Genomic DNA, 26,050 nt, shown 5'->3' with positions numbered 1-26,050 from the left:
ATACTCCGTTTACAATAGGCATCTTCAGGCTTTGTATATTCAGTTCAACTGAATTACATTCTTCTAAACAGCTGATGATAAGCAAAGGCTGAGTCTTGAGAATGACAAACACATTTATTTACTTGAAACAGTAACCTTGCTGTGTTCCCTTTTCAGCATATAGACACCTTAATGCAAGAGAGGTACAACTTTCTCAAATGATTTATGTATGAACAACTGTATTTGCATCATCACAAACAATAATATATTTCATGTTGACTGTTTAGTAGGCATGCACCAGATTTTATGATGTTATTAGGTTCAGTCAATGGTAGCACATACTGTCCTTCAATTTAGGGCTCGGCATCATTCCCTGTCATTTATGAACATCTGTCCAGCCATACTGGCCATGAGCCAGACCCTGAAGCCCTGTCCGCACCAGTAGTGCTGCTCCATGGCTCATCCAGCTGTTTACTTTCATTTATTATCTGCAAGCAAAGAGAATTTTACTCTGAGGATCAACAATGTGTATTTTTGTCCATCCTTAAATCTGTTTGCCATTATAGTTTTAGTATTAAACCTACATAAAGAACAAAACTGCAAGTTTATGATACTCATATGTACGGAAGCCCTAAAGGGCCATGCATTCATACATTTTATTTCCCCCGTTTTCCCGTGATAACAAGTTAATTTCATTAGTTTTCTCGAGATCTGGAGTTATCTCGAAATAACAACTGCCGTTTTTCCCGAGATAACGGGATAATTTTCTCGAGATCTCGAGATAACGAAACTTTGTTTTCCCAAGATAACGATATAATTAATTTGAGATCTTGAGAAATATATTAATATATATTAATATATTGTAGTATATTAAATCATTGCAGAAAACATCATTCAGTGTAGCAATGTCAGAGGAGCAGGAGCATATCGATCACCGCGTCACATATCTTTTCAATCAAGGCCTGACACAGGCTGAAATAGCATTATGCCTTGCTATTACAGATAATATACACATTAGTGTGCGTTATCTGAAAAGACGGTTAGCAAGGCTTCAGCTATATCAGCGGCGCAATCTAAGTGAGCCAGATGTCGTCGTTAACTACATAGCTGACCAGCTACGAGGTCCCGGGCTTCTCCATAATCTCAGGCCTATCATATCACAGTCATTATCTCGAGATCTCAAATTAATTATATCGTTATCTCGGGAAAACAAAGTTTCGTTATCTCGAGATCTCGAGAAAATTATCCCGTTATCTCGGGAAAACGGCAGTTGTTATTTCGAGATAATAACTCGAGAAAACAAATGAAATTAACTCTTTATCACGGGAAAACTGAGGAAATAAAATGTATGAATGGCCCCTTAGGGCTTCCGTACATATGTACTAAAATATGATGCAAGTAATAAATATATGGAAGCCCATTTCTCTTTTTTTAAAATGTCCATTGTGAGTCATAATAAAGTCTAAATTATAAGATTAAAGGTCATAATTATAACATAATTTGTTTTTTAATTGTAAGATAAAAAATCGAAATTACAAGGTTAAAAGTAAAAGTCTTGGCAAAAAGAAAATTTAAGATTAAATGTTACATTATGAGATAAAAAGTAGAAAGTATGAGAGTACAAGTCCATTCTAAGGTAAAAACAAAACAAAACAAAAGTCGAATTACGAGATAAATAATTTTTTACAGATTTTTCCCCCTTTTGCTCAGTTGTGTTTGAACACAGTAGTGAAATGTACCCACCTCCCTGTCAGTGAACACAACCCTCCGTGTGTCACTGCAGCAGGGCTCTGCACGGACAGGACGTGGGCCACACGGCACATGCATACATACGCACGTGACGTTCCTGCTGTACGTGATGACGTCGTGTTGTAGGCTCAGCTATGATGGCAGCCGTAGGTTGACATCGAAACATTACTGAATATAAACTATTTAAAAGTTAGCGGAAAACCCCCGGCGCAATAACGTAGAGCAAATTAACATTTTTCAGATAGCACACACTTAAAACACACACCGGCCGGTTTGGGGAACGGTAAGTTCACGGAGCTACTGTGAGCTTTGCAGTATCAAAGTGGCGCCGAGTGTGTCTGTGTGTGTGCTGCTAGTTACTACATGCCTCTGTCATATGTCTGCCACACTCCTGTTCATCTGTCGAGCGACCTGTCTACCTTGAGAGGAGTGTTGAAAGTGTACACAGCCCTCCCACCTGAGAGCCTCCACTGTCCTGCTCCTGTTAGCTGTCTGTAGCCTGCTAACTGCTACAGGTAACCTAGCTAGCCCCAAGTGCTGCTGGAAGCTGCCTGCGACGAGCTAATGTTAACAGCAGCAGCAGCAGCAGGAGGCACGTCCTGCATATCTTCAGTAGACAGCTGCTGCTATCATGTCTGTTTGTATTAATGCAACTTGTTCATCTCAGTCAACGTGAAGTCTCCTCTGAGGCTGAGTTAGCTTCCCCAAATGTTGAGACTGACATTGACATATCTGTGCCTGGGCAGGTTGTATTTCCTGCAGTAACGTTATGTAGTTAGCCAAATGGTGTGTGAGCTCTTCTTTGGTATCTTGAGATCATGTGTTGTATGCCTTTGTCCTTCCACCTATTATCATCAGGGTTGTCACAGGTCAGCAGATTGTAGAGCAACAATTAATCAATTAGTTGTCAACTATTAAATACATTGCCAACTATTTTGATAATTGATGAATCAGTTAGAGTCATCTTTGAGTAAAGAATCTCTGGTTTCAGCTTCTTACATGTGTAAATGCTGTCGTTTCTCCTGAATGACAGTAAACTGAATATATTTGGTTTGAAGGAGACATCTGAGGATGTCGTCTTGGCCTTTGGGAAGCCCTCGTTGACATTTTTCACAATATTCTGACATTTTATAGACCAAACTAATCCATTACTTTAGAAGAAAAGATAGATCTATGATGAAAATAATTATAAGTTGCAGCCCTAGCTGATAGATCTATGGACCAACTGTCATAAAGCTTCTTTGTTTGCATTTTTCTCTTTGCATGGTGAAGTGGCACTATGCCCGCAGCTACTGTGGATCACAGCCAAAGAATATGTGAGGTTTGGGCCAACAACCTGGAGGAGGAGCTGAAGAGGATCCGACATGTCATCCGAAAATACAACTATATTGCTATGGTGAGTTGTGCTCGTAGAGGGCAGAAGCTGTCCGATACGAGCAGATTTCTGCTGTGCATAATGAGTTGTCTGTCTTCTTACAGGACACCGAGTTCCCAGGTGTAGTAGCCAGACCGATTGGAGAGTTCAGAAGCAACGCCGACTATCAGTACCAGTTACTGCGCTGTAATGTGGACCTGCTCAAGATAATCCAGTTGGGCCTCACGTTTATGAACGAACAAGGGGAATACCCTCCAGGAACATCAACATGGCAATTCAACTTCAAGTTTAACCTCACGTAAGATGACTTTTGTGTTTCTCTTACATATTTTCAGTTGTTTGAGGACAAAGTTGAGAGCTTTTTCAGCTGCGTACACTGCAGAGCACAACACCTGAGAATCCGCTTACAAAATCATGCTTATGACATTCGATTACTGCTTTCACACCCACTTGATTGTCTTTCATAACAGTATGACATGTGTTTGTCATCAGAGAAGACATGTATGCACAGGACTCCATTGAGCTCCTGACCACTTCAGGGATTCAGTTCAAGAAGCACGAGGACGAAGGCATCGAGACGCTGTACTTTGCAGAGCTGCTGATGACATCAGGAGTGGTGCTCTGTGATGGGGTCAAGTGGCTGTCTTTTCACAGGTATTCTGCCAGTGTAGCTGTTTTTGTATGCAGTCAGTTAGTTTTGAATTGTGGCAGCAACACTGTAGACCGCTGCATAGCAACAGGAGTCATATTCATTGGAAAAATGTACAGAAATTACAAATTCTCTCCTCATCTCTCATAGGTTTTCACTCATTGCATGTAAAGGTCTTTTCATGCTGCACTTAGCCCAGGGCTAAAATGATTCTTAGAGCAGTTTAAGCCCCTGACCAACACTGTGTCCTAACTGCATGCAACACAAGTGAGTATAAGCGACAAAATTAGCTTTTGATATTGTTGTCATTGTTTCCTATTGGAGTCTCCTGGCTGCAAGTCACGCAGTCGTGCTGTTTTGAGCCGAACACCCTGTTTCCATTTCCATTACTCGCATTGAAATGTGACAATGAACAGTAGAAATGAGGAGTTATCATAGATTTTAATGAACTTGGATTGTACAGTGCCACTCAGTCTTGCTTCAAATTTTGCCCAGTGGCCACTTGCGGTATTGTAGTGAAAAATTCCACTGTAGCCCTAAAAAGCGTTTTCCCATAGTGCACCATTATAAACAACAGTCTGTAAAACTGTTGACAGGAACCCTTGAACTGCAAACAAGGTCAACTCTGACTCTTTGTACAACTTTATTTGAACTGAGAAATTGAAAAAAAATGACATCATCACTATGTAAAGTCTATGGCGGAGCTAGGACCAGCAGTGGAAACTCTACTGCACATATCATATGAGCCACATAACCAGGAAGTAAACCCGGAAGCTAGAAAACTTTCTTAACATATGCACTGGGCGAGCAGTAATGTATGTGTAAAGGGGATAGGTTGTCCCAGGGCCAAGAATATGCAGTGTGAAAAGCCCTTCAGTTAATTAACAAGCACTTATCAGAAACACGCTGTGTTAATTCTGGTATTGTGACTTAATGCTTTATTTAATTTTTTTTCATCTTTAAGTGAGAGGTTAGATGTTACGCCAAACCGTGATCGTTGTCCTACAAACATGATAAAACAGGAAAATGTCATGTTAAAACTAAAGTAAAATGAACACTTGTTGTTTATTCTGATCTGTAATTACAAAGCAACTTTTACCCAGTATTTTTTCTAAACTCTTCTGTTTAACATCTTAATGTCATACTGAGTTTCCCACTGTGTCACCATGACAAACTGAGGCCAAAGATAACCAGGCCTCGGAAAGTAAATACAGCTTAGGTTTGAAACATTACTGTCATCTCTTCCAGGCTAAGGTTTCCAGATTCATTGTCTTGCTTTTTCTTGTGAATGCATTGTTTATGTTACTGGAGAAATAGTATGTTGTGAAAAACATGATCATCTTATGCATCTTTTTTCAGTTCCTAGTAGCCAATGACTAGTAAGACGCTTATTGTGAAATCAAAATCCTGAATCACAAGGTCTTTTCTGGGATAATGGCTTTGTGTAGTTTCTTGTCCTTGGGTGTGTAGTATTCTTGTAGAGATGACACAGTGACAAGCAGGTACAGGCGTACAACCCAGTCATCCTGTCCTTAATTATCTCTGTGTCATGGCAGATTGGGAGTGATAGTCTCTTGAAGCCTCCTACTGTGTGTTCGTTAAAAACAAGGTTAAACACTGTGCGTGTGTTTGCTGGTGTGTGTGTGTTTGTGTCGCAGTGGCTATGACTTTGGATACCTGATCAAGATTCTGTCCAACGCTAACCTGCCTGAGGAGGAGGTGGACTTCTTTGAGATTCTTCGCTTGTACTTTCCAGTCATTTATGATGTCAAGTACCTCATGAAGAGCTGTAAAAACCTGAAGGTATTTAAATCAATATTCCAGCAGGTAGCAGAGCTCAGCACCTTGTTTTCTCTGGATCTTCAGTAACTGAGTGTTTTGTTTTCAGGGCGGGCTGCAGGAAGTAGCTGAGCAGCTGGAGCTGGAGAGGATCGGACCACAGCATCAAGCCGGCTCCGACTCTTTACTCACAGGCATGGCTTTCTTCAAAATGAGAGAGGTACGCTCAAAAAGTCAGACAGAGGAGATCCGTTGTAGGAATCTGATGAAACTCAAACCTCACAGGGCCAAAGTGTTACGTAAGCCCCTTTCACACCTGCACCCTTTAATCCGACGGTAGTTCTAACAGGTAGGTCTCGTGTGTGAAAAATGCACCCTGGCAGTGGTGGCAGTACATTACTCAATTACAAATAAAACTGCTAAAGTAAAAGTACCAAGTATTCTTCTCAAACACTACTTGGAGGATTAGTTACTCTTTAATCATCAATTTTAATGCATTATCAACAGCAGGCATTCAAAGGGGTTTCTGTTTCTCCTAATCTTCAGTCTAAATGACTCCCAGCTCCTGCTCTGTTCATCTCAGTGGTCACGGTCACCTCTCCAAACCATCATTTTAATGAAACGTGGTTAAAAAGCTTGATCAGATCATTCTATATGTACGTTTTTTGCCAAATATGGCGTGAGCATGTAGCTCTTTCCTTAGATAGCACATATGTCCGAATGAAGCCGTGAGCGACAATAACATAAGAGGCACCAATGTCTGAATAACAGGATGCCATCATGCCAGCAATGTTACTATGTTAATATTAGAGCCCGACTGATTTATTAGTTGGCCAATATTATCAGTTGATATTATCATTGCAAAAAAATGTGTGTATATCGGCCCGTTTTTCTCTCGAGTATCGCTCAGCTAGAAAAGGGCTTTAGAGTCATCAGGCAAGGCCTCAGACCAATATTTGCAGATGATTGGATCAGTTTTTAACCAACAAACTGATGAATATAAGAGCTCTTTTTCACAGAAACATTGTAAACCTTAAATTAAATATCAGCATCAGTCTGAAATGGCATTTTTGCCAATGTGACAGGCAAGTAAGATGACGCACGCCACACAAATTAAGACTAAGTAGTGTTTTATTTTGCCCACTGACTGTACATTTTGAAAAGCATTGTACGTCTTCATCTGCCAGTAAGAGCAAGCTTAATAAGATGTTAATTTCATTACTGGAGAGACTTGATGTTCTTTGCAATTAGGTGGACAGCTGTGCATATACTGGCATCAGCAACTGGCCAAAATGAGTTGGAAAATAACTTTGTAATAGACATTGTGACTCTCTAAGAGCTATCCACTGAAATGTGAACATTTCCGATAAACTCCTTTTGTAGATGCTATCATCAGCATAATACTCTGTGTCTATGCGTCTATCTAACCGTTTCAAACAAATTGAATTATGATGCACTTAATAATATGATATTAAAACACCTCCTGTATTTTTTCTATTTGTCCCGCAGATGTTCTTTGAGGATCATATCGACGATGCAAAGTACTGTGGTCACTTGTACGGGCTGGGCTCCGGCTCGGCCTACGTCCAGAACGGAACGGGGAACGCTTACGAAGAAGAGGCTAACAAACAGCAGTCGTGACATCACTCTGAAACTTTCCCATCCTGCGGTTCAACGTGCACAATCAGTGTGGCACTGAAGCCAAGCTTCGCCAACCGGATGATAATAATGGAAGAACACAGAACATACACACATCACTTAGCAAGCTTCTTCTCATAGGCTCTGCTCACCTTAACTGAATATGATGGTCATAAAAAAAAACCCACAGCTGTCCTCCTCACACATGCCCCTGATGGCTGCGTGTGTGTGTGTGTGTGTGTGTGAGTTTAGTCTTTATTCCTACGAAGCATTGTAGGCAGCCTGGTTGGATCAGTTCACTTTAACATGCTTGAAAAGATGGGATTTTAGTTTTCCTAAAATGTTCTGTAGACAAATGTTTTGCACTTTAAAGCTCTAACCTGATTTTATATGGAAAGCTGTTTCTGGTGTCTCTCTCTTTGTTGCCTTCTCTAAGTTCCAGTTTTACATTGTGAACATGTAAACCTGTACTATCACAGCAGCCGCTCTCACCACGCTCAGCCTTAATATTAGCAGCATTCGTTTTCTTTTAAACTTTATTTTATCGTGCTGGTTATCTGAGATTGAACAGATTCAGAATTAAGTCATCTGATCTCTTGTATGATGATGAGAAAGGGAGCTCTCAGTGAGTCTGTTTACGTGCACATGAATATCTCATTGAAGTTTTTTTTTTCCATTTGTTCATATAAAGATGTTATAACGACGTGAATAAGCTCTAATCCCACTGTGAGTAGCCTTTAACAAGCTGGATTATTTTATTTATACGTAGATGGTATACTAAAACAAGTGAACACTATTTCCTTTTTGTATTTATTATGCTGAGATATATATATATATACAGTTGGTACTAGATGCATACTCTTCAGTGGAGGAATGCGGATTATTTGTGCATGTAAACACCCTCATTGATACAAGCACACATGAACACATCACTGCTCTACATGGTCCTGCGCTGATTTCAACCAAATTCACCAAACCTTAAAAAAAAATGTGTTTAAAAAACAAAACGTTCTCCTGCTGTAGGAGCCGCTGAGGTTACCCTTAACTACTCTGTTGAGAGTACATTTTCATTTTTAATTGACTTGAAGGTTTTGTAGAGTTTTAGTGTTAACAAAAGAAGAAAATACTTTTAACCAGTGGGTAAAAAAATGACATTGCCTTATTTTAAACATGCATTTTTCTGTTCCGGTTCATTTCACATGTAGTTCTGGCCTTCTAAATGAGCTTTTTTTTTTTTTTTTTTGTATTGCTTTCCAGTTCATTCATGCTGCGTAGAACAGCCGCATGTACTAAAGAGTTTGAATAAATGCTGTGTTGTTGAATAGTATCCTGAACTTCCATAGGTGTGTGTTGAAGTGTAGGTACTTATTAACCTCCCTAAAACTGACAACTGAAACACTTTTCCTTCTCCCTGCAGCACATCTTTCACACTGTAAAGGAGCAAAAGAAGAATATGCAATATATACAAAAGGATTGTTTTTAGATTATTTTGTAAATAAAGGCTTGAAACTTTTCTACCGTAAAGCGCTCTTGGCCGTTACATCTCTTTCATGACTCGAAACTCCTCCAGATGTGCAATGAATAAAGAGGCTGAAGATGAGCTCATTTTATTCTTATAAGGCATCACAACTGTACAGTACATTACCTCACACATCCATATTGTCTCTTGAGAAGAATAGAAAAATATAGATTGACACCGACTGTCACCATGGAGTTTTTTTTTTTTTTTTAAACAAGCATACATTCTTCACTAATTTTTGGTGATGATTCAATAATTTCCAGCCAGAGACGAGAACAGACAGAATCCACAAAAGGTGAAAATATACAAAGCAGCTGGAGCTGTTGGATAATTTTTTTTTTTTTTTGCTCTGAAGTTCATCCATGACACTGTGTCTTGAGATAGAAAAACACTCCACAGTATCTGCTTTTAGATGGTGAACAGATCTGCAGCATTAACACAGAGACAATCGGGATGCTTTTGGCCGGCAGTTGGTTGTGTACTGTAGACTACCAGACAACAGTGTAGATATTTGGCAGAGGGGGACGCGTTCTGTCGCAGCACCAACTCGCAGGTGTTTCAATGTGACAGCAGCAACATCCTCACTCATGCTATAACGAGTCAAAAGAGCCCTTATTCAGATTACTAATTAATACTTTTTTTTTTTGTTTGTTTCCAAGCAAAGGGGAGAACATTTTGTGGTACATTTCACTACAACAGTTTGTGTTGACATCCTGAGATGAGAGCATGCATCATCTGAGCTTCATCGAAACTCAACATGGTGGATGTGAAACCTGCCCCCCCTCCCCTTCCAAAACATGAAACTTCACTGGAAAAAAAATGGCTAAAGGAATATCAGTTACATCACAATAACACGATTACTAATCTATACTTAATGTGCAAACGTTTGGCAAACTCATAACAGCGTTTACTTCATGTGCTAAGCTATGAACATAACATAACTCTACTGTAACATACAAAAGCAGCTCAGATTAATAATCTAGTGTGCGAAGTGCAAAAACATGTCCTCCATTTGCTGCTGTGCTTATTCATATACAAACAAAAGAAAGTGTGACAGTTGGAATGCAATATATTCATTTCAGTCCACTTGTTCTTTCAGACAGCAGCAGGAACTGTTGCTCGCAACAATAACAGCAATACTGATGGTAACAGTGGTTCATTTTCTCTGGTTTGTATGTGATATCAGTCGTGTGTAAACCTCTCAGAAGCGGTGTGCATGTATGGGAAACAACAAATACTGATGATGTCACCACCACGTCACATTCTGATAGGCACAAACACCGAGGAGGGGCCAGCAGAGACCTGTGGGGTGAGCACACACAGGGACGGATATTCATTTTATGTATTAATAGGTGATTAAAAAAAGAAAAATCTGATTATCTCATAACTTAACTTTTTTCTCATAATTATGAGAAATTATTTATTTGAGTTCAAATGCTAATTAAAAGATTTACTTATTAGAATACTGTCTGTATGACTGTAAACTTACTTTTCTGGGTTAAACGTGTCACCTCTATCTTTAACTCTGGTTACGCCTCATTCTCTATGGTCATCACTGGGTTGCTGGCACCTGAACACACACGCACACACACAGGGAGGGAAAATCCATCATTTAGAAAATGTAAACTCATTTGCACTTTGTGTTAATCTTGGGAGATATGTAACTGAAAAGAGTGGAACATTATCTGACCCTTCTTGTCTTTGTCAGCTGCACTGTCACTCTCTGTCCAGGAGGGGGTGCTGGTGAGCAGTCGACTCTGAGACTCCCTCAGTGGCTTGGAGGGAAATTGGCGGCCCTCTGCTGCACTGGAAACACACACACACACACACACACACACACACATATATATGAGCAGAGATGAAGCCAGGAATCATGATCCCTCTGAGGAGTATTTCTGGGCCCACATGCTTCTTTAAATAAAATAGCCCTAAATCCTGTAATCCTGTGATCTGAATGAGTCATTTAAAACTGCAGGGGGGAATTTCCTGCATCATTAAACCTATAGGGTTAAAATAAAAAACCCACTGGGAGCTGACTTGCCATAACACTTTGCACTAAGGTACACAAAACTAAGGAGCGAGTATGGAATGAATCTTGATAAACAATAAATTATTAATGAGCAATACCTGAATTACTGTGATTTGAGGACCATATAGTAGATAATGATTAGTTACTAGGGAGCAGAGTGGGAGAAACTTCATTAATGAATCATTAGGTAATGATTCATTCATAAATATCTGTGAATCAACATACAAACCACTTTCTTCATGAGGTGTTCTTGATTAACTATCAACCAGCTGAGCGGCACAAACTAGTGACACCTCATTAAATACTCATTACCTAATCATTAGTTACTCCTTTTCACACCCTCAAGTGAAGTGAAACACTGAGTAGTTAACAAGTAGACTAATTACTAATTAATTAGCTACAAATTACTTGATTACTAATTACTCTCATGAAGAAAGCAGACAAAATTCACAGATATTAATGAACTGATCATTACCCAATGATTCAGTAATACAGCACCTGCCAGTCCATTCTCCAGTAACTCATCGTTATCTCCTGTACAGTCCTGAAATCACAGTTATTACAGGAACCGCTTGATAGTTAATCAGTAATTCCTGATTCATTCCTTACTCGCTCCTCAGTAACTACTCACATTTTTGTGTGTTACCACTTTGTTTCTTACTCACCTCTTGTTGGCAGGGTTGGAGCCAGTGGGCGATGAGGGCTGCTCTGGGTCCAGGTTCACCAGACATGTTGGGAACGAGCAACCGTCCCCTAAACTGGAAGACCAGCAGAAAACACAGATGATTGAACGGCTTGAAGTTTAAATGAGCAGCTGGTCATAAAACTGTTCAATGTAGATGACATTATACACATTAATATAATTATATGTTATATATACGTTATTTTATATATGTGGACATGATGGCCAGTAAAGACTTGGGATTATGTTAGAAGACAGTTCACCCCCAAATCAAAGACATATTTTTTCCTCTGAACTGTAGTGCTGTTTATCCATATAGACTGTTTTGGCTGTGAGTTAACGAGTTCTGGAGATATTGGCCGTAGAGATGCCTGAATTAATTATCTGGATGGCACTAGGCTTTTGGTGCTCAAAGCGCTAAATAAACATTTGAAAAACTAAACAGCAATGTTCCTCTCCAGAAATCATGACCTGGCTTGTGAGCAGTTTTATGTATGAACTATTTTCTCTCTACCGAACTCAACAGTATCACTGGGCAGAAGAAAGGAGGAGGGAAAATATGTTTTTTGATTTGGGGGTGAACTGTCCCTTTAATCTGAAATTTGTTTCAGTTACAGTCTTTTAATTTAAAAATGTAAAGTTCAGAGGTTCATGTTTTCATAATTTGACTGTAATAATGAAAAAGCTGTTGTCATGATAGTATTCATTCTGTCAGGATGAATTAATAATGTTGCCAAACTGGAGCTTCTGCATGAATCCTTAGTGGTGATGTTGTTGTTGTTTACTGAAGCTAATTCTCTCTCGTGTCCTTCGGGACTTTTCGCTCCTCTGAACCATTTGTTTCAACTAGGAAACAAATCCCTGAGCTGAACGGTGACTTCACAAGGCTCTCTGGCATCCTGAGTGAGGTTATTTGACTTACGGAAACATTTTCTGAAGAAAATCTGTGCCATTGATTTCAATGATCCGTTTTTTCGGTCCTTGCCACACAACAGAGTTGTGGAGCCTGAAGTCTTTAACCTGATTGTCCTACAGCCTAGACTCAAAATTGCAGGTCATTGGGGCTCCTAAACTGTCAAACAACCTGCCAGAGGACATTATAAATCATTTCTTACACACAGACTTTCTTTACATTGGTTTCTTTTCAGTGGTTCTCAAAGTGGGACCCCCAGGGGTCCTTGAGGGGGTTTCAAGGGGTCCCTTGCAAAAAGGGGAACAATTTATTTTTACTCTAATATTACCCCTAAGTAACAGAATAACATAATGTATGTCATGTGTTTCATAAACTATCTGTAATAAAACATCTAAAAGCAAAATTACTAATACTAAATACTTAATCATTAGACACTTTTTCATGTACTTTCAAGTAAAGTGAAACATAATACTGAGTAGTTAACAAGTAGATTCATTAATAACATCATGAGTTACTCTTAAAATTATTTTCAGATGGGGGTTTGTGGTCTCATTTGTATCAGTTTAGCTGTCTTTGAGAACTACTTAATTTTGCCTTCACTCGTACAATGTGACAAAATAAGAGCCCACCTGGAGAAAACAGGAATGGGCCAGTATTTCACTTCGTCACCAAAGACCTGGCGGAAGTTCTTACTGACGCCCAGACTGAAGCCGTTCTTATCTGTGCCGTGGCGAAACACTGGAGAGCGCACAGCCTCTGAGAGGACACATATGGAGAAGAAGGTTCAGTCAGACATGAAGATAAACACAGCGCTCTCCCTCTCAGTCTTTATATTATTCAGACCATTATCAGGAGCTCATTCAGACAACAGATCAACACACTCCTGCTGAATGGCTGCATGAATGGAACAATTCTGAATGAAAGTGTCTTTGTTGTGGAGGAAAAGCAGATCTCAGACTGCTCCACCATGTGTGACTTCTCTTCCTAGCAGTGTCTGTTACTAAGCTTCTTACTGCTCTGAGCCTTGTGTCTTTGCATTACACTGTAACGTACTCTTCTGGATAATCCACTCCCCTCAACTGACAGACAAAGTGTGCCACTGTGCACACATAATGAGAAATTGCTCTGTCTGATAACGGCCCAGAGAGGCTCATCAAATCACTGCGCTGATGAGGACGGTGACTGACGGTGGGAAAAATGCAATGAAACATCCTTCATCATTAGTGCAGGGACGACACTGTGCAAACTGTAGGCAGACTGACGGCAGAAACTCACCGTGCACAAAGACGAGTGAGCTGCTGTACGACACGGGCTGTATAATTACTGCATCCACAAACAGAACAAATACACACGTGCACGAAGGCGTGAACACCTACCCAGAGTAGATCTGTTCTTACAGACGAGCCAGCAGTGGTAGGTGAAAAGTGAAGCCAGGCTGACTGAAAACATGGAGGCTGAGAAGAAGAGGAACAGGATGTGGAACTTGGCCTGAGTGTCCGGGAGTCCGTTCTGAGGGAAAACAACAACTGAACAATCAAACCAACTGAGTGAAAACAGTGATGGCGGACTCTGACAGGGATCTAAGACATTTCTACTCTAGAGGAGCTTACTGAACTGTTTCTACTGCAGTGTCACTAACTAGTTGGTTGGCTCATACCAGGTACTCTCTCAGACGGAAATGAGCTCTACCTCCAGCCTTGTGAAAAAAAATCAAACACCAGATATTTAACACAGAATGCATGTTTTCAGATGACATTTCAGATTTGATTAGAGATATTTTGTCTCAAGCCGAACAATTTCTAATTAAAAAATACATAATATGATCAATGGTTCATGTTGTGGTGGACAAGCAAAACTTACCGTCCAAAATTTGATGAAGAATCGAAGATCTGTAGCAGTTATAAAAAGGCAGTAGAGTAGCGAATATGCCAAGAACAGCATGAAATACTTGTAGTTGGAGAATCCCACACAGTTGTTCACCCTGCAACAATAATGACAGGTCAGTGTAAGCATTAATACATGTTTAAGGATGCACTGATTTATCAGCCGAACATCAATAACAGCCAATATTCAACTGTTTGACTGTTGTCAGCGAGTAAGATGAAGTTTACTGATAAGCAGTGGCCGATGTTTGTCTGATGTGTAACATCAGTTGTGGCTCATGACAGCTCTGCTATCAGTTTGTAAAGCTATGTAAGTACTACAAATGTTGTGTGGGTAGTTAAACAGGCTTTTGAAACAATTCAAAATGTTTTTTCTTGCGAAAGAAGGTTATATTAAAGATTTAATAAAAAGTATGATTTAATTTTTTGGCTTTAAATACATAATAATTTTAGTTGAAAACATTCAAAAATTAACTAAAATTATCAAAAGAATGTGAACAAATAGCAGTTTTGACATTATGATGTTTATGTATTATGTTGTAGAGCAATCTACTAAAGTTAGCATGCTAACCAGCTAGCCCAGCTAGCTCATCCCGGTCCAATGCTCCGGTGCTACGGGTGTAAACACTAACAGTGCCCTGGTCCCCGAGCTCCCAGTCGAGTCTTGCTCAGGTGATGTGTTGCACCCCATTTGTTTTGAGTATGATTTTGACAGGTGGCAAATTCTTACATGTTAGCACCTTTAAAAGATAGTGAAATGAAGGGCTGCAGGCTTTTTTGACTCATGATTACTTTGTTTCACTCGCACAAAAGAGGGAATAAATGACAACAACAACAACAACAAATAAATACATTAAAATAAACAGTGGTAACGGCCCATAATTTCACAATTGGTGCATCCCTACATGTTCAAGTCTTTTCAAAATGCAGATATACAAGAGCAGCATAGCAGTAAATACTGTGGATGACTTGGTGGGTGAGTTGCTCCATCTAAATGTGACTGTAGCAGTAATATACAGTGGAAAGTGCAGCCACTTTTCTGTTGTTGTCTGTTGTCTATTGATTTATGTTTTGTAGATGTGCATACAACTGTTCTTCAATTTTTCAGCCTGTTTGCGTGAAAAACAGATAAATACATTCAAACTGGTCAACAGAACTTTACAGGAAAACGTTCATTCAGTCGGTTTGTTTCATGTGAATTAGAGGATCTGTTTTTTCAGCCAATCACGGACCATTATTGCAGTTTAATTTTGTCTAGAGCAGAGGTGCCCACACTTTTTTCCTTGGAAACACCTTTTGTATTGTATTTATTAAGATGCAAAATGGTTCATAGATCCCAAATTCTCTGTTATAAGCATCCGCCGAGCATTTTACCTACCAACAGATTAATGATTCATATTAATATATTATAGTAATTATTTATTCTAGAAGTTATTCATATTAACTTTATATTATAGTAACTTTTTAAAACTGGCTTTTTTTCCCTCTAGAAACAATTGGCAGGCCAAATACGACACAGGCAGCAATTGAACTAAAGCAACAAACAACATGTTCACGTCTGGCATGTTTGGAGATCATTACAGAAGGATCCAAGTGCAAACTGACAAAATGACTTATTTTCATCTTCTTTTTTTCAATATATACACATCCCTGGTCTGAACACCAGACATGATAATCGCAACGAGAGCAGACAAACCAATCATGTTTGGAAAAATTACACAGAATGGGATCAAATTTGTTTTGTTTCCCTCTGCTGCCAAATTCTGTCATCTGGCAGGATGAGAGGTTACAGGTGTCAAACGCTGTCCTGTAAACAAGCTCTTTGTGCTAACGTGATGTGTGTTTACAGGAGTATTACTGGGCAGAAAAAACTCTTTTCCATGAAACCGTGAGTAGCGTGTAATTACAAGAATACAACACCATGTGAGTACACCGTCACAGATTTTTTTTTTTTAGAAGTCCTGTTGCCTGTTTAATGAAAGAGTGCCACTACGTACCAGGGGCAGTGGTGATCCATCTTCAGGATGCACCTGTAACACAACAGGGTCACAAGTCAGTGTAATTGAATCTCACTCCACCTGCCAGAATGCAATATATACTGTGTGGTCTTTTCTCTATAGGAGCCATACTTATCACAGACTGAACAATGGTGACATCGATCAGGCTTCAGCAGCTGGCAGCGGTCACAGAAGCGGATTGCTGAGGAGACACAGGCAGTCCAATCACACAGCCGTCAGCAGCCTCTCCTAACACTTGACCACAGACTAACAAGGTGACGGGGGTGAAATGAGCTCTGAGGGCTGCACGTCAGTCTAGACCGCTCCTTGAGTTCTGCATCAGCAGCTGTGTGTACTGTACTGTACCTCCAGAGTTGGTGCGGGTGTAGATGGGCAGATCCTTGGCTATCCTCCTCAGGATCTCCTGCTGAGACTCTCCCCGATCTTCACGCTCCAGCAGCTCCTTGTCAGAGTAGGACAGGTGAAACTATGTGGGGCAGAGCACAGAGGGAAGACACACAACACCTGTGATTTATCAATAGCTCTGTCTGTGAGCAGGGCTGGTTTTTTCTAATGAATCATACCCTTACACATTTAAATTATCTGTCAGATAAGCTTCAGGCTGTGTGAGTGTCAATAACGCAGGGATGTCTGTTAGTGTGAAGCTGCAGCTCAGTCGGCAGTGAAGGGTGTATCTGTATCTTCCATTTGTTTTGTGTCTTTCTTCCCCAGCAGGCAAATGCGAGCAAAGCAGCACAGAGCTGCGATATTACTTTCAGCCACTCAGGCGATTTATGATTGAACACAGGAAACAAATAACTCAGATGATAACAAACAGCGCAGCACACATGAAATTTGACTTTTATTACAATCTCGAAACCTCAAGTGATCCAGCGATCACGTCTCATAAAGGAAAGCTTTCATATGAATCATTGCTGCATGTGTGCGTCGCCTCAGTTCAAACTGAAATGCAATGGTGGCTTTTCTGTGAGTGTCCTCTCTAAGACGCATACGTGTGTGTGTGTGTGTGTGTTGAGCCTGCAGAGCAGAAGTGCTGTGGTCAGGATCAGAGCCATTACAGTGCAGAGCAGCTCCAGGCACTTCCACTGGAAAGTATTATTAGTCTAAATGCAGCGTTCAATCACACGGGGAGGCTGTAACCTACATCTGCACTTCCCACCATGCCTCATCATCGTCGCAGCCGACAATAACGCTGCGTCGGAGTCAGACACACTCACCTCCTTCAGGGGATTCATGGGCTTGGTGAAGATGGTTTGCCAGTACGCCCACACAAACATGATGAAAATGACATGGTACACCAGCAGGTATACAACTGCAAGCAGAGAAACATAAACACGTCCTCAGCAGCAGCAGCTCTCATCGGCAGCGTGCTTTTAACCATTTACTCAGTTTACACCTTCAGAGAATATTAAAAATGGTGTTGTGATTCAGTGTGTTTACACTTGTTTTCACTGGCAGGTGAACAATATTCAAAATATTGTATCATTATCATCCACTGTAGTTGATAAGTCAGCATTGAGATTAACGTGACAATAATTTCTTACACATGTGGGACAAATATTTATGTATCTGAGGGTCTGTTTTGTGTAACTGCACAACATCTACACATCTGACAAAGACAGTGACGTTTACATTTTTCATTTTGCTCTCTATTTTGCATGATAAGGCATCAACAGTGCCTGATGATGCATATTCCTAAATGCTAAGGTTAGCATCCTAACCTCCACACAATGACATTGCTATCATGCTGATACATTATTATGAATCCCACCACAGTTCTCGCAAGACCCGCCCTACTCCACCTGTGATTGGTTGGCTTTGGTGGTCCCATTCTCTGTGCTCGACTCAAACTGTTAACTCACACAGTAGCTCTGGGGATATCTGTTTGTCTTGCAGTGATTTGTGAGCTGTAGTTGTCTCGGCAAACACATCAACCAATTTGGCTGTCACAACTGCAGGCTGACCTGCCAGCCAGGCGGCAGGACAGCGCAGCAGCACCCTGACCTGCGGACAGCTGGCCTGTCTGCTCCACCTAACAAATGCTGAGAGATGCTCTTTTAGTGAAGAGCGGCTCCAGAGGGTGATTGACCCGGAGAGGAGCGGCAGTAGACCTGAAAAGAGGCCAAAGAGGTCGACGTGTTTACCTGCAAAACTACTGCTTATGAACAGCCGAGAGAAAAACACACATTACTAGAGCTACTGCGTACAAAGCCGAGAACTGCAGTGGGATCTATTACAATGCCATGCTGTTGTTTCATAGGTTTAATGGTTACCATGTTCCCCTTAGACTAAGTTATTTGGTGAGATTTTCACCTGATGGTGGAATGATGAAAAGTCAGTGGGCCACCAAAGTGATTAAAATTCATCCTGAGGGGAATATGAATGTGCGTCCCCAAAATTCATGGCATTGTTACTTATAGATGTCGAGACATTTCACTCAAAACCAAAAATGCGGACCTCAAGTCAGATACACAAAAAGTCAGGAGAATCAATCCTCTGGGGACCATGAATGTTTGTAGGTAATTGTATGTTTATCCTATAGTTGTTGAGATATTTCAGCCTGGACCAACATGATTCACTGACAGACTGACATTACCATCCATAGAGGAATGCTGCTCGCAAAATGAATCATAATTAATCTTTTTTGTCTTTGTCTTCAATGCATCTCTAGACTGAGTGGAAACAAAACACTCACTGTATAAAAGCCTGCATTTAAATACAGATCCAAGGTCATGAAAAACAAATGCATGACACTCTGATTCAGGCTGATTATTCTGTTCTGCACAGACGGAAGAAGGCTGCAGATCTCAACGTCTAACACATACAAAACAACTGCAGACACTTAAGATTCCTCTTAATGTTAAACAGCAGCACTTACCCTTTTCTCCTGTGTCATCGATGGACTCTGGAAAGGTAAAAATAAAAAGACACAGTCAGGTCCGTGTAAAAGATGGTGAAACACACTGTGGGGCATTTTTACAATATTCCCAAATTTCAACATGCAAGCACAGGGACCTCCTTCACATGGAGCAAATGACTGACCATGACTGACAGCAGTGTTTGAACTCAAATTAGCAAAACTGAAAAATTTGCTGACTCTGCAAACCCTTAATCCCAGCGCCCAATGCCACACCAGTCACAAAATCAATATACAGCACACTCCCAGTCAAATAGTTCGACTCATTGTTCCTCTCATGAAGATAAGCATTACTGTGCATCGACAAAAAGCATTGAAAAACAGCACGAGCATCCTGCACAGTTTGTTTGTGTGTGTGTGTGTGTGTGTGTGTGTGTGTGTGTGTGTGTGTGTGAATGCTGACAACTGCAACAACTCCCACAGCTGCTGATTGAAGGCTGACATCAGCACACACACACTTGATGAGCACCTTCACAAACACACACCTAAAGGTCTGCACTCGAACATGAAGACAGACAAGTGGACACCTGTTGGAGGAATAGCTGACGCTGTTTTTTTTTATATTTGTCCTAATATCTAAGCAATGATTAGCTGAGCATACAGAGTCATCCATCTTGAGTAATTAGCCAACACACACACACACACACACACACACACACGCATGCATGCACACAGCAGGAACTGAAGAAAGGTAAGCCAAGGAACTGAATCAAGGCATGCAGCCAAAAATCATGTGCATGCCGCCTTGCCAGCATAAAAGCCTGAGAGTCTGACGGTGAAGCATAAGTGTGTGAGTGTGATTAAGGGCATCGGCAAGTATGTACATCAATGTGTCTATGAAAGCATCATGGTCACTGCTGTACTCTGTTTCCATCTTTGAATTCCTGCTACATTTCCAACAAAACACAAATAAAGACCACCTGATCTCTCATTTTCAACAATCTTGAAAAAAGGCACCGACTGTTCAGGGGCTGATGTTCGGTGCTTAAAAAGAAAGTGGGTCAACCACAGATTGCTTGGGGTGAATTATGTAAGCCAGACAATGGGATTAACTGAGCTGCCGAACGAGAGGTATCAGCTGACGATACGTTCACACAACTGTCCGTGTGTCTGTCTGCAGAGCACATGCTGGCCCCCGAGCAGCCGCTGTCCTGCCCCGCCGCTGCTGTTTTCATCTGTCTGTCCCTTGTGACCCGAATGCATCACAAATTCGCTCTTGTTCTGCAGAACACAAAACAAGATGGTTTATTGAAAAAAAGAAAAGAAAAGAAAGAAACGCCTGACCAAACAGTGATTTTGCTTTTCTGTCACCCTAAAGTACTGAAGGACGATATGCCAACGAGCGGGCAGCGGAGACATGGCGTCCTGTAACTCTAGACGAGGTTCATCCTGGGACAGGAGCTGGCAGGACTCTCTGGTGAACAGAGGTGGCTCTAGAAGCGTTTGAGTGAGGGGCAGTTTTAAAAAAGGAGGACACATTTATAAAATGAGTAGAAATGTGTTTAGACTCAACCGTAAGGCTCTTGGCAAGAATAAACTGCACATTCATTCATTCATAAATAGCTTCCATTTACTGTAATAACACCAAAAAGGCCACATCCACGGATGGATTATGAGAAAATGGGCTTCTGGACTCAGTAGTTTTTGTCTCCTTGTAGTCGTTTGGTGTTGTAGTTTTGCGTCTCTTCTTTGTTGTTCCTTTGCGATTGTTTTGCTGTCATTTTGTGTCTCACTGTGTTCATTTTGTGTCTCTTTGCGGTCGTTTTGTGTCTCTTTGTGTTCGTTTTGTGTCTCTGCGGTCGTTTTGTGTCTCACTGTGTTCGTTTTGTATCTCTTTGTAATCATTTGTGTAATCATTGTGGTCTTTATCACCTCTTCGTGGTTGTTTTGTTTGTCTTTGGTTGTTTTGCGTCTCTTTGAGATCATTTTACATCTTGGTTTTCATTTCTTTAGGATTGTTTTTCATCTTTTCGTGGGTGTTTTTATTTCTTTGAAGTAGTTTTGTGTCTCTTTGTGGTTGTTGTTTTTTTTTGTCTTTATGGTTATCTGGTACTATTTTTTTTTTGTAGTCATTTGAAAACAACACATGTTAACAGTCAGTTCACAAAGAGGTTCTGGTCCAGCGGCCCTGGGTCTGTTCCTGGAAGGTTCTTTCAGTAATTCATCCATGATACTAAGACGCTAACTACCTATCACCACCTCTCTGGCCACACCTGTGCTGGTGAACCCAGTGACGCTGTGACTCCTGCAGCAGTCTCACTGATCAGGAGTAAAGACAAAGTTAAAGGTGTAAACTTTCAGCTGGACAGCATGTCTGGCTAAATTTGGAGAAGATCAGACTGACAAACAGCCAGAACATCAAACCCTCCCTCCCTGTGTTTTCCTCTGTTTGGTCTCATTAAACCGTCTCCATTTCATCCCCCTTTCTGACAGAGGAGATCTGCTTTCCTAGTGGTCTGACAAGCTGCGAAATGAAGCACATGAGTAGGCTGCCGAGACTCCTCTGAGACATCCTAGAAACCATTACTCACTATCCAGGTCAACTTTGTGTTCACCGTTCACCGAGGAGGCTCGCTGTCTGTAAACGCACCATCAGGAAAGAGGCAGGCCCGACTCAAAGCCATTACAGAAAGACTTTGTGCCAACAGATAATGCTGCTGGTGCTGTGGTGGATGGTAACAATTCAGATAATGAAGCTCTGCAACTACATGAGCCTGAAGCTATTACAGTAAGTCTTTAAGATAGTGCTGATAGAGTGATAGTGGAGGAGTCAGATGATGAATGGTCTAATCCTGCACTGTACATCCCCCTTCACAATAAAAGCAGGTCAAACATTTCTAATTCTTTCTTTGTTTTCAACACAAATATTCAACTTCCTTGTAACAATATGCTGACAATTCCTGGTTGAACTGTTGTTGTCATGTGACTGTCACTGGCCACACACTGCATAAACAACAAGACAGCCTCCTGCATCCACACACAAAAAAATCAGCCTGGACCACAAACTGCTGAAACAGAAATGTCTCCCCACCCCATCACCAAAAACACACACACACACCAGCCAGCCAGCATTTCCCCCTCACACACACGCACACACACACACCTCCTCCTCATACTACCCAGACAGCTGGTTTCTTACCTATGCAAAGCTGCAGAACATAGGCGTAGTATGACCAAGCCACTATGAGGGCGATGAACAGGACCGGGATCCAGTACAAAACTCTCTGACAGCCCTTCTTGATACTACGCGAGCCCGACGGTGCCATAGTCTAGGAGCGGATCATTTCTCGTGCGCAATCGTGTGTTACTCTCCCTCCCTCTCCCTCTGTGTGTGTGTGTGTCTGTCTGTGTGTAAGTGTGTGTATGTGTGTGTGTGTGTGTGCCCGTGTCTTCCTGTGTAGACTGTCACTGCATCGTAGCTCCGGCTCTGATCAGCCTAATCGGCAGCACAGACGCAACATCCTACCAGCCTCCCGCCCGCCACTGATGCTGCTGCTCCTGCTGCACTGCTCCCCTCTGATCGTCCTGCTCAGTCACTGGTACAGACTACAACAAAATATCAGACAGCTCATTCACACACACACACACACTCACTCACTCACACTCACACACGTGCACGCGCGCGCGCAGGAGCGTCAGGACCGCCCCTGCTGCCTCCCCACAGGTTGCCATGACGTCCGCGGGATGCTGCAAGCCTGGCACATTTTTCACCGCGAGCAGATGGGTTCAATAAGTTCACACTGGCTGTGTTCAAACGGGGGTCTGCTCTCTCTCTCATACACACACACACACACACACACACACACACACACACACACACACACACACACACACACTGGAGACTCACACTCACCATAAAGCAAATCTTCACCTTGACATGTAACAACAAGCAGCCAAACACTCACCCATTTTTGAGTTTTTTCAACATTTCTCACTCTTTCACCTCCTTGTATCACATTGTGGATGGTGCAATGTGACCATATCAAACTAGAATCCATGTGATGACTGGTAAGCATGCAGGCTATAATATGATTTGCTTGTGTCTGAGGGATTGTTGCCAGCGTATTCTGTTCTCCCGGTACCTGACAGTGTAGGTGGAGGTCTGCAAGATCCACCTGCTTCCGCACCTGCAGAATATTTTGCAGTGCTGCTGCTCAATGCATTGTACAAGCCGCGCTCTCCTCACCAACTGCTCTTTGCATCACATTTCACCTCCACTTTCTCCATGCAAATGTCTTTTATATAAGTGGTGTCTGTATGTGAGATAGAGTTAGATTTAGGCTGTGATTTTCCACCTGTTGCCAGGTTTGTGGGTGGATGGCGTTCTGCAGCGAGCTAACAATATGCACCACAATGATAAAGCATCGCAGTCTAACAGTAAGGACAGATGGCTCAGCCACATGTCACAACTCGACCTGTTTCAGTGTTTCATCAGACGAACATGGTACAACCAGTGGTAGAGGAAGTCATATCCTTTACTTAAAGGGTAACTCCACCAGTTTTACACATTAAAGTGTGTTTAAAGGTCTTGAGGAGCTCTACTGCATTTGTGGAAAAAGTAGTATAAAACCTTTTGTGGCTCCAGAAGAAGCTGCATGTAATCTGATAAACTGCCTCCAGTGATGTCACTCAGTGGCTAAGTTGGATTGTGGGTAATGTCAGAGGGAGGAAGTAACAAAGTACAAATACGTTGTGACTTTAATTAAGTAGATTTTTCAGGAATCTGTACTTCACTCAAGTATTTACGTATCTGACAAACTTTTAATTTTCCTCCCTAGATCCGAACACACATATCTGTACTTTCTACTTCTTACATGTTGAAAACAGGCTTGTTACTTGATGCATTTGAGGGATATTGTCGATTATTTTTATTTTGCGTCTTTGCCAGCACCTTCCCAGCATCACCAGACTTGGAAGACTGATTTCAACCAATTAGTGCATATCACGCATGGCAGGCGTAGTGAGACGAAACAACATAGAAGTAGCAGTGACAAAGGCAGCAACATGGATGAGACCGTGGCAACATTGCCGATGACACCGGAGCAGATTGTGAGAAGCAGGACATTCCCCACCCACGGCCTTATCTAAGTGAACTTTTGAAGTATTTGACTCCAAGAAATACTTTTTACTCTAACACTTTGAGTACACTTCAGAGCCTGTACTTTCTTACTTTTCCCTGAGTAAAGAAGCTGAATCTGTATTTCTACTTGAGTGAAGAATGTGTGTATTTCTACCACCTTAGGCTCCAGGTTTTGAAAAGCAGTCCACTGGTATGCATTGACACTGTTGGACTCATTATGGACAACAAATGATCAAAATCCATACAGCAGAGACACCGGCTTTATTGTTCCACACATTTTTCTTCCTTTTTAAAACCTAGCGCCTACATTACCCACAACTTAGCCACTGAGTTTATCAGATTACCTGCAGCTTCCTCTGCAGCCACAAAAGGCTTTATACTGCTTTTTCACAGATGCAGTGGTACTCCTCAAGACTAAAAACTTTAATGTGTAAAACTGGTGGAATTACCCTTTAAGTAAAAGTCCTGCATTGAAAGTGTTAATGTGTAAAGTTAGCAAAATATAAATAATAATAAAATTATAGAATAATCAGAAAAATGTACGTAAAGTATTAAAAGTTGAATCGTTTTGGTGGAGCTCATTTTGAAGTTTTTTTGTACAGGACTGTAACTAATGATTATTTTCTTTTGGATTAATTTGCTGATTATTTTCACCATTATTTGATTGATTGTTTTCTGAAAATATACGTCATGTGAAACGTCATCATAATTACTGACAATTATCCCAAAGTGACACCGTTACAACCTGTTATGTCCAACCAACAGTCCAACCCTCAAAATGATTTAAAATGAATTAAAATCATTAAATTAAATAAAAGGAAAAATAGCAACTCCTCACATTTTTGAAGCTGGAGCCATGAAATGCTCTGCATGATAAACAACTAAATGGATGTCACAATATTTGTTAATTCATCTTCTGTCAATTGACCAATTCATTAATCAACTAATGGTTTCAGCTATACTTGAATAAACTGTTGGGTAGTTCACTTTATAACCAAAACATATTTTATGAGCTCATCATGTGACTAAAGTTTTCAGATAAAAAAGCACAATATATCTAACCTGAAGTAGAAAGCGGCATAAAAATAAGATACTCAAGTGAAGAACAAGTTCCTCAAATGTCTGTTTAAAGGAACTTCGGTGTAGAAGCCAGTTGTTGAAGGTCCCGTTACGATCCGCTCACATGTGGCCCATTAAAACAAAGAGTGATTAATGCAAAAGGTTTTAATTAACTAAATGAAATAAGCAATATAATGATGTCCATCAGTCGATCAGTATGTATGTGGAACACAACATAGAAATAAATAATAATGTCAGTCGGCAGGTCAGGGCAGGAGAGTGAGAGGATCCTGCAGGTCTGATTTATAGCCACCTGAGCCCAGCCTGCTCAGGTGTGTTGCATCACTGATGAGGACCCAGCTCCACCCAGCAACTTCCTGAAACCAAGGAAAGACACAGCCAACAGAGGACAGAGCAGGACCAACCCTGAGGCCATCGCATGATTAGTACATGTACATTTCAATGCTGTGTTGGCCTTTATAGATATTTGGGGCCATTTTGAAAATGTTACAACTGACCCTGAGCTCCCTTTCACTGATTTTACATATGAGGATTGATTCACTTATCAGAGGAGTACTACTCAGCCTGTGAAAACAGCTGCATGATGTCTCCTGTGGCCCTGAAGAGCCCCTTTTAAAGTCTGAGAAAATACCCCTTAAGCCTGCTTTACAAACTTGTTGTATGGAATCTGAAAGATGTGGCCATTTACCAGCCGGGGGGTCTAATAAAAGATGCCATTGAATTGCATTGTGGGAATTGTAGGATCCTGTGTGTTTTGACT

General features: G+C 41.1%; 2 protein-coding genes across 4 annotated transcripts; one reads left to right on the top strand and one right to left on the bottom strand.

Annotated features, from left to right (window-relative positions):
* The first annotated feature begins 1,830 nt into the window (after window positions 1-1,830).
* On the top strand, window positions 1,831-8,769 carry cnot7 (CCR4-NOT transcription complex, subunit 7). Of its 2 annotated transcripts, none has more exons than XM_084353916.1 (7): window positions 1,831-2,011; window positions 3,001-3,124; window positions 3,208-3,401; window positions 3,596-3,757; window positions 5,411-5,555; window positions 5,641-5,751; window positions 7,041-8,769. In XM_084353916.1, exons 2-7 carry the CDS (start codon window positions 3,008-3,010, stop codon window positions 7,170-7,172), a joined length of 861 nt encoding a protein of 286 aa, XP_084210042.1. In that variant the 5' UTR covers window positions 1,831-2,011; window positions 3,001-3,007; the 3' UTR covers window positions 7,173-8,769. The 2 variants fall into 2 exon arrangements, with proteins under 2 accessions (XP_084210042.1, XP_084210043.1); XM_084353917.1 differs by having other exon boundaries at window positions 1,831-2,243.
* Window positions 8,761-22,745, bottom strand: zdhhc2 (zDHHC palmitoyltransferase 2). 2 transcript variants are annotated; one of them, XM_084353914.1, is made up of 13 exons: window positions 22,270-22,745; window positions 19,092-19,118; window positions 17,431-17,525; window positions 16,559-16,679; window positions 16,325-16,394; window positions 16,193-16,225; window positions 14,173-14,293; window positions 13,689-13,821; window positions 12,942-13,068; window positions 11,383-11,475; window positions 10,379-10,494; window positions 10,178-10,258; window positions 8,761-9,990 (listed from the first exon to the last, which is right to left on the bottom strand). In XM_084353914.1, the coding sequence occupies exons 1-12, from the start codon at window positions 22,394-22,396 to the stop codon at window positions 10,218-10,220; spliced, it is 1,104 nt and encodes a 367-aa protein (XP_084210040.1). In that variant the 5' UTR covers window positions 22,397-22,745; the 3' UTR covers window positions 8,761-9,990; window positions 10,178-10,217. The 2 variants fall into 2 exon arrangements, with proteins under 2 accessions (XP_084210040.1, XP_084210041.1); XM_084353915.1 differs by having other exon boundaries at window positions 22,597-22,744.
* Between the last annotated feature and the right edge of the window lie 3,305 nt (window positions 22,746-26,050).

Source organism: Pagrus pagrus (genome assembly GCF_965226575.1).
Source record: "Pagrus pagrus genome assembly, chromosome: 5".
In the NCBI taxonomy this organism is placed as follows: Eukaryota; Metazoa; Chordata; class Actinopteri; order Spariformes; family Sparidae; genus Pagrus; species Pagrus pagrus.
The sequence above is the reverse complement of the archived record's forward strand: the minus strand, read 5'-3'. Positions and strand labels throughout refer to the sequence as shown.

Coding starts and splice junctions, on each gene's coding strand:
- zdhhc2 (XM_084353914.1), bottom strand. CDS start 22,396: ATGGCACCGTCGGGCTCGCGTAGTATCAAGAAGGGCTGTCAGAGAGTT. Junction 17,526..19,091: donor CGATGACACAGGAGAAAAGG/GTAAGTGCTGCT, acceptor CTCTGCTTGCAG/TTGTATACCTGCTGGTGTAC. Junction 10,495..11,382: donor TCCAACCCTGCCAACAAGAG/GTGAGTAAGAAA, acceptor GTGTGTTTCCAG/TGCAGCAGAGGGCCGCCAAT.
- cnot7 (XM_084353916.1), top strand. CDS start 3,008: ATGCCCGCAGCTACTGTGGATCACAGCCAAAGAATATGTGAGGTTTGG. Junction 3,125..3,207: donor AATACAACTATATTGCTATG/GTGAGTTGTGCT, acceptor GTCTTCTTACAG/GACACCGAGTTCCCAGGTGT. Junction 5,556..5,640: donor AGAGCTGTAAAAACCTGAAG/GTATTTAAATCA, acceptor TTTTGTTTTCAG/GGCGGGCTGCAGGAAGTAGC.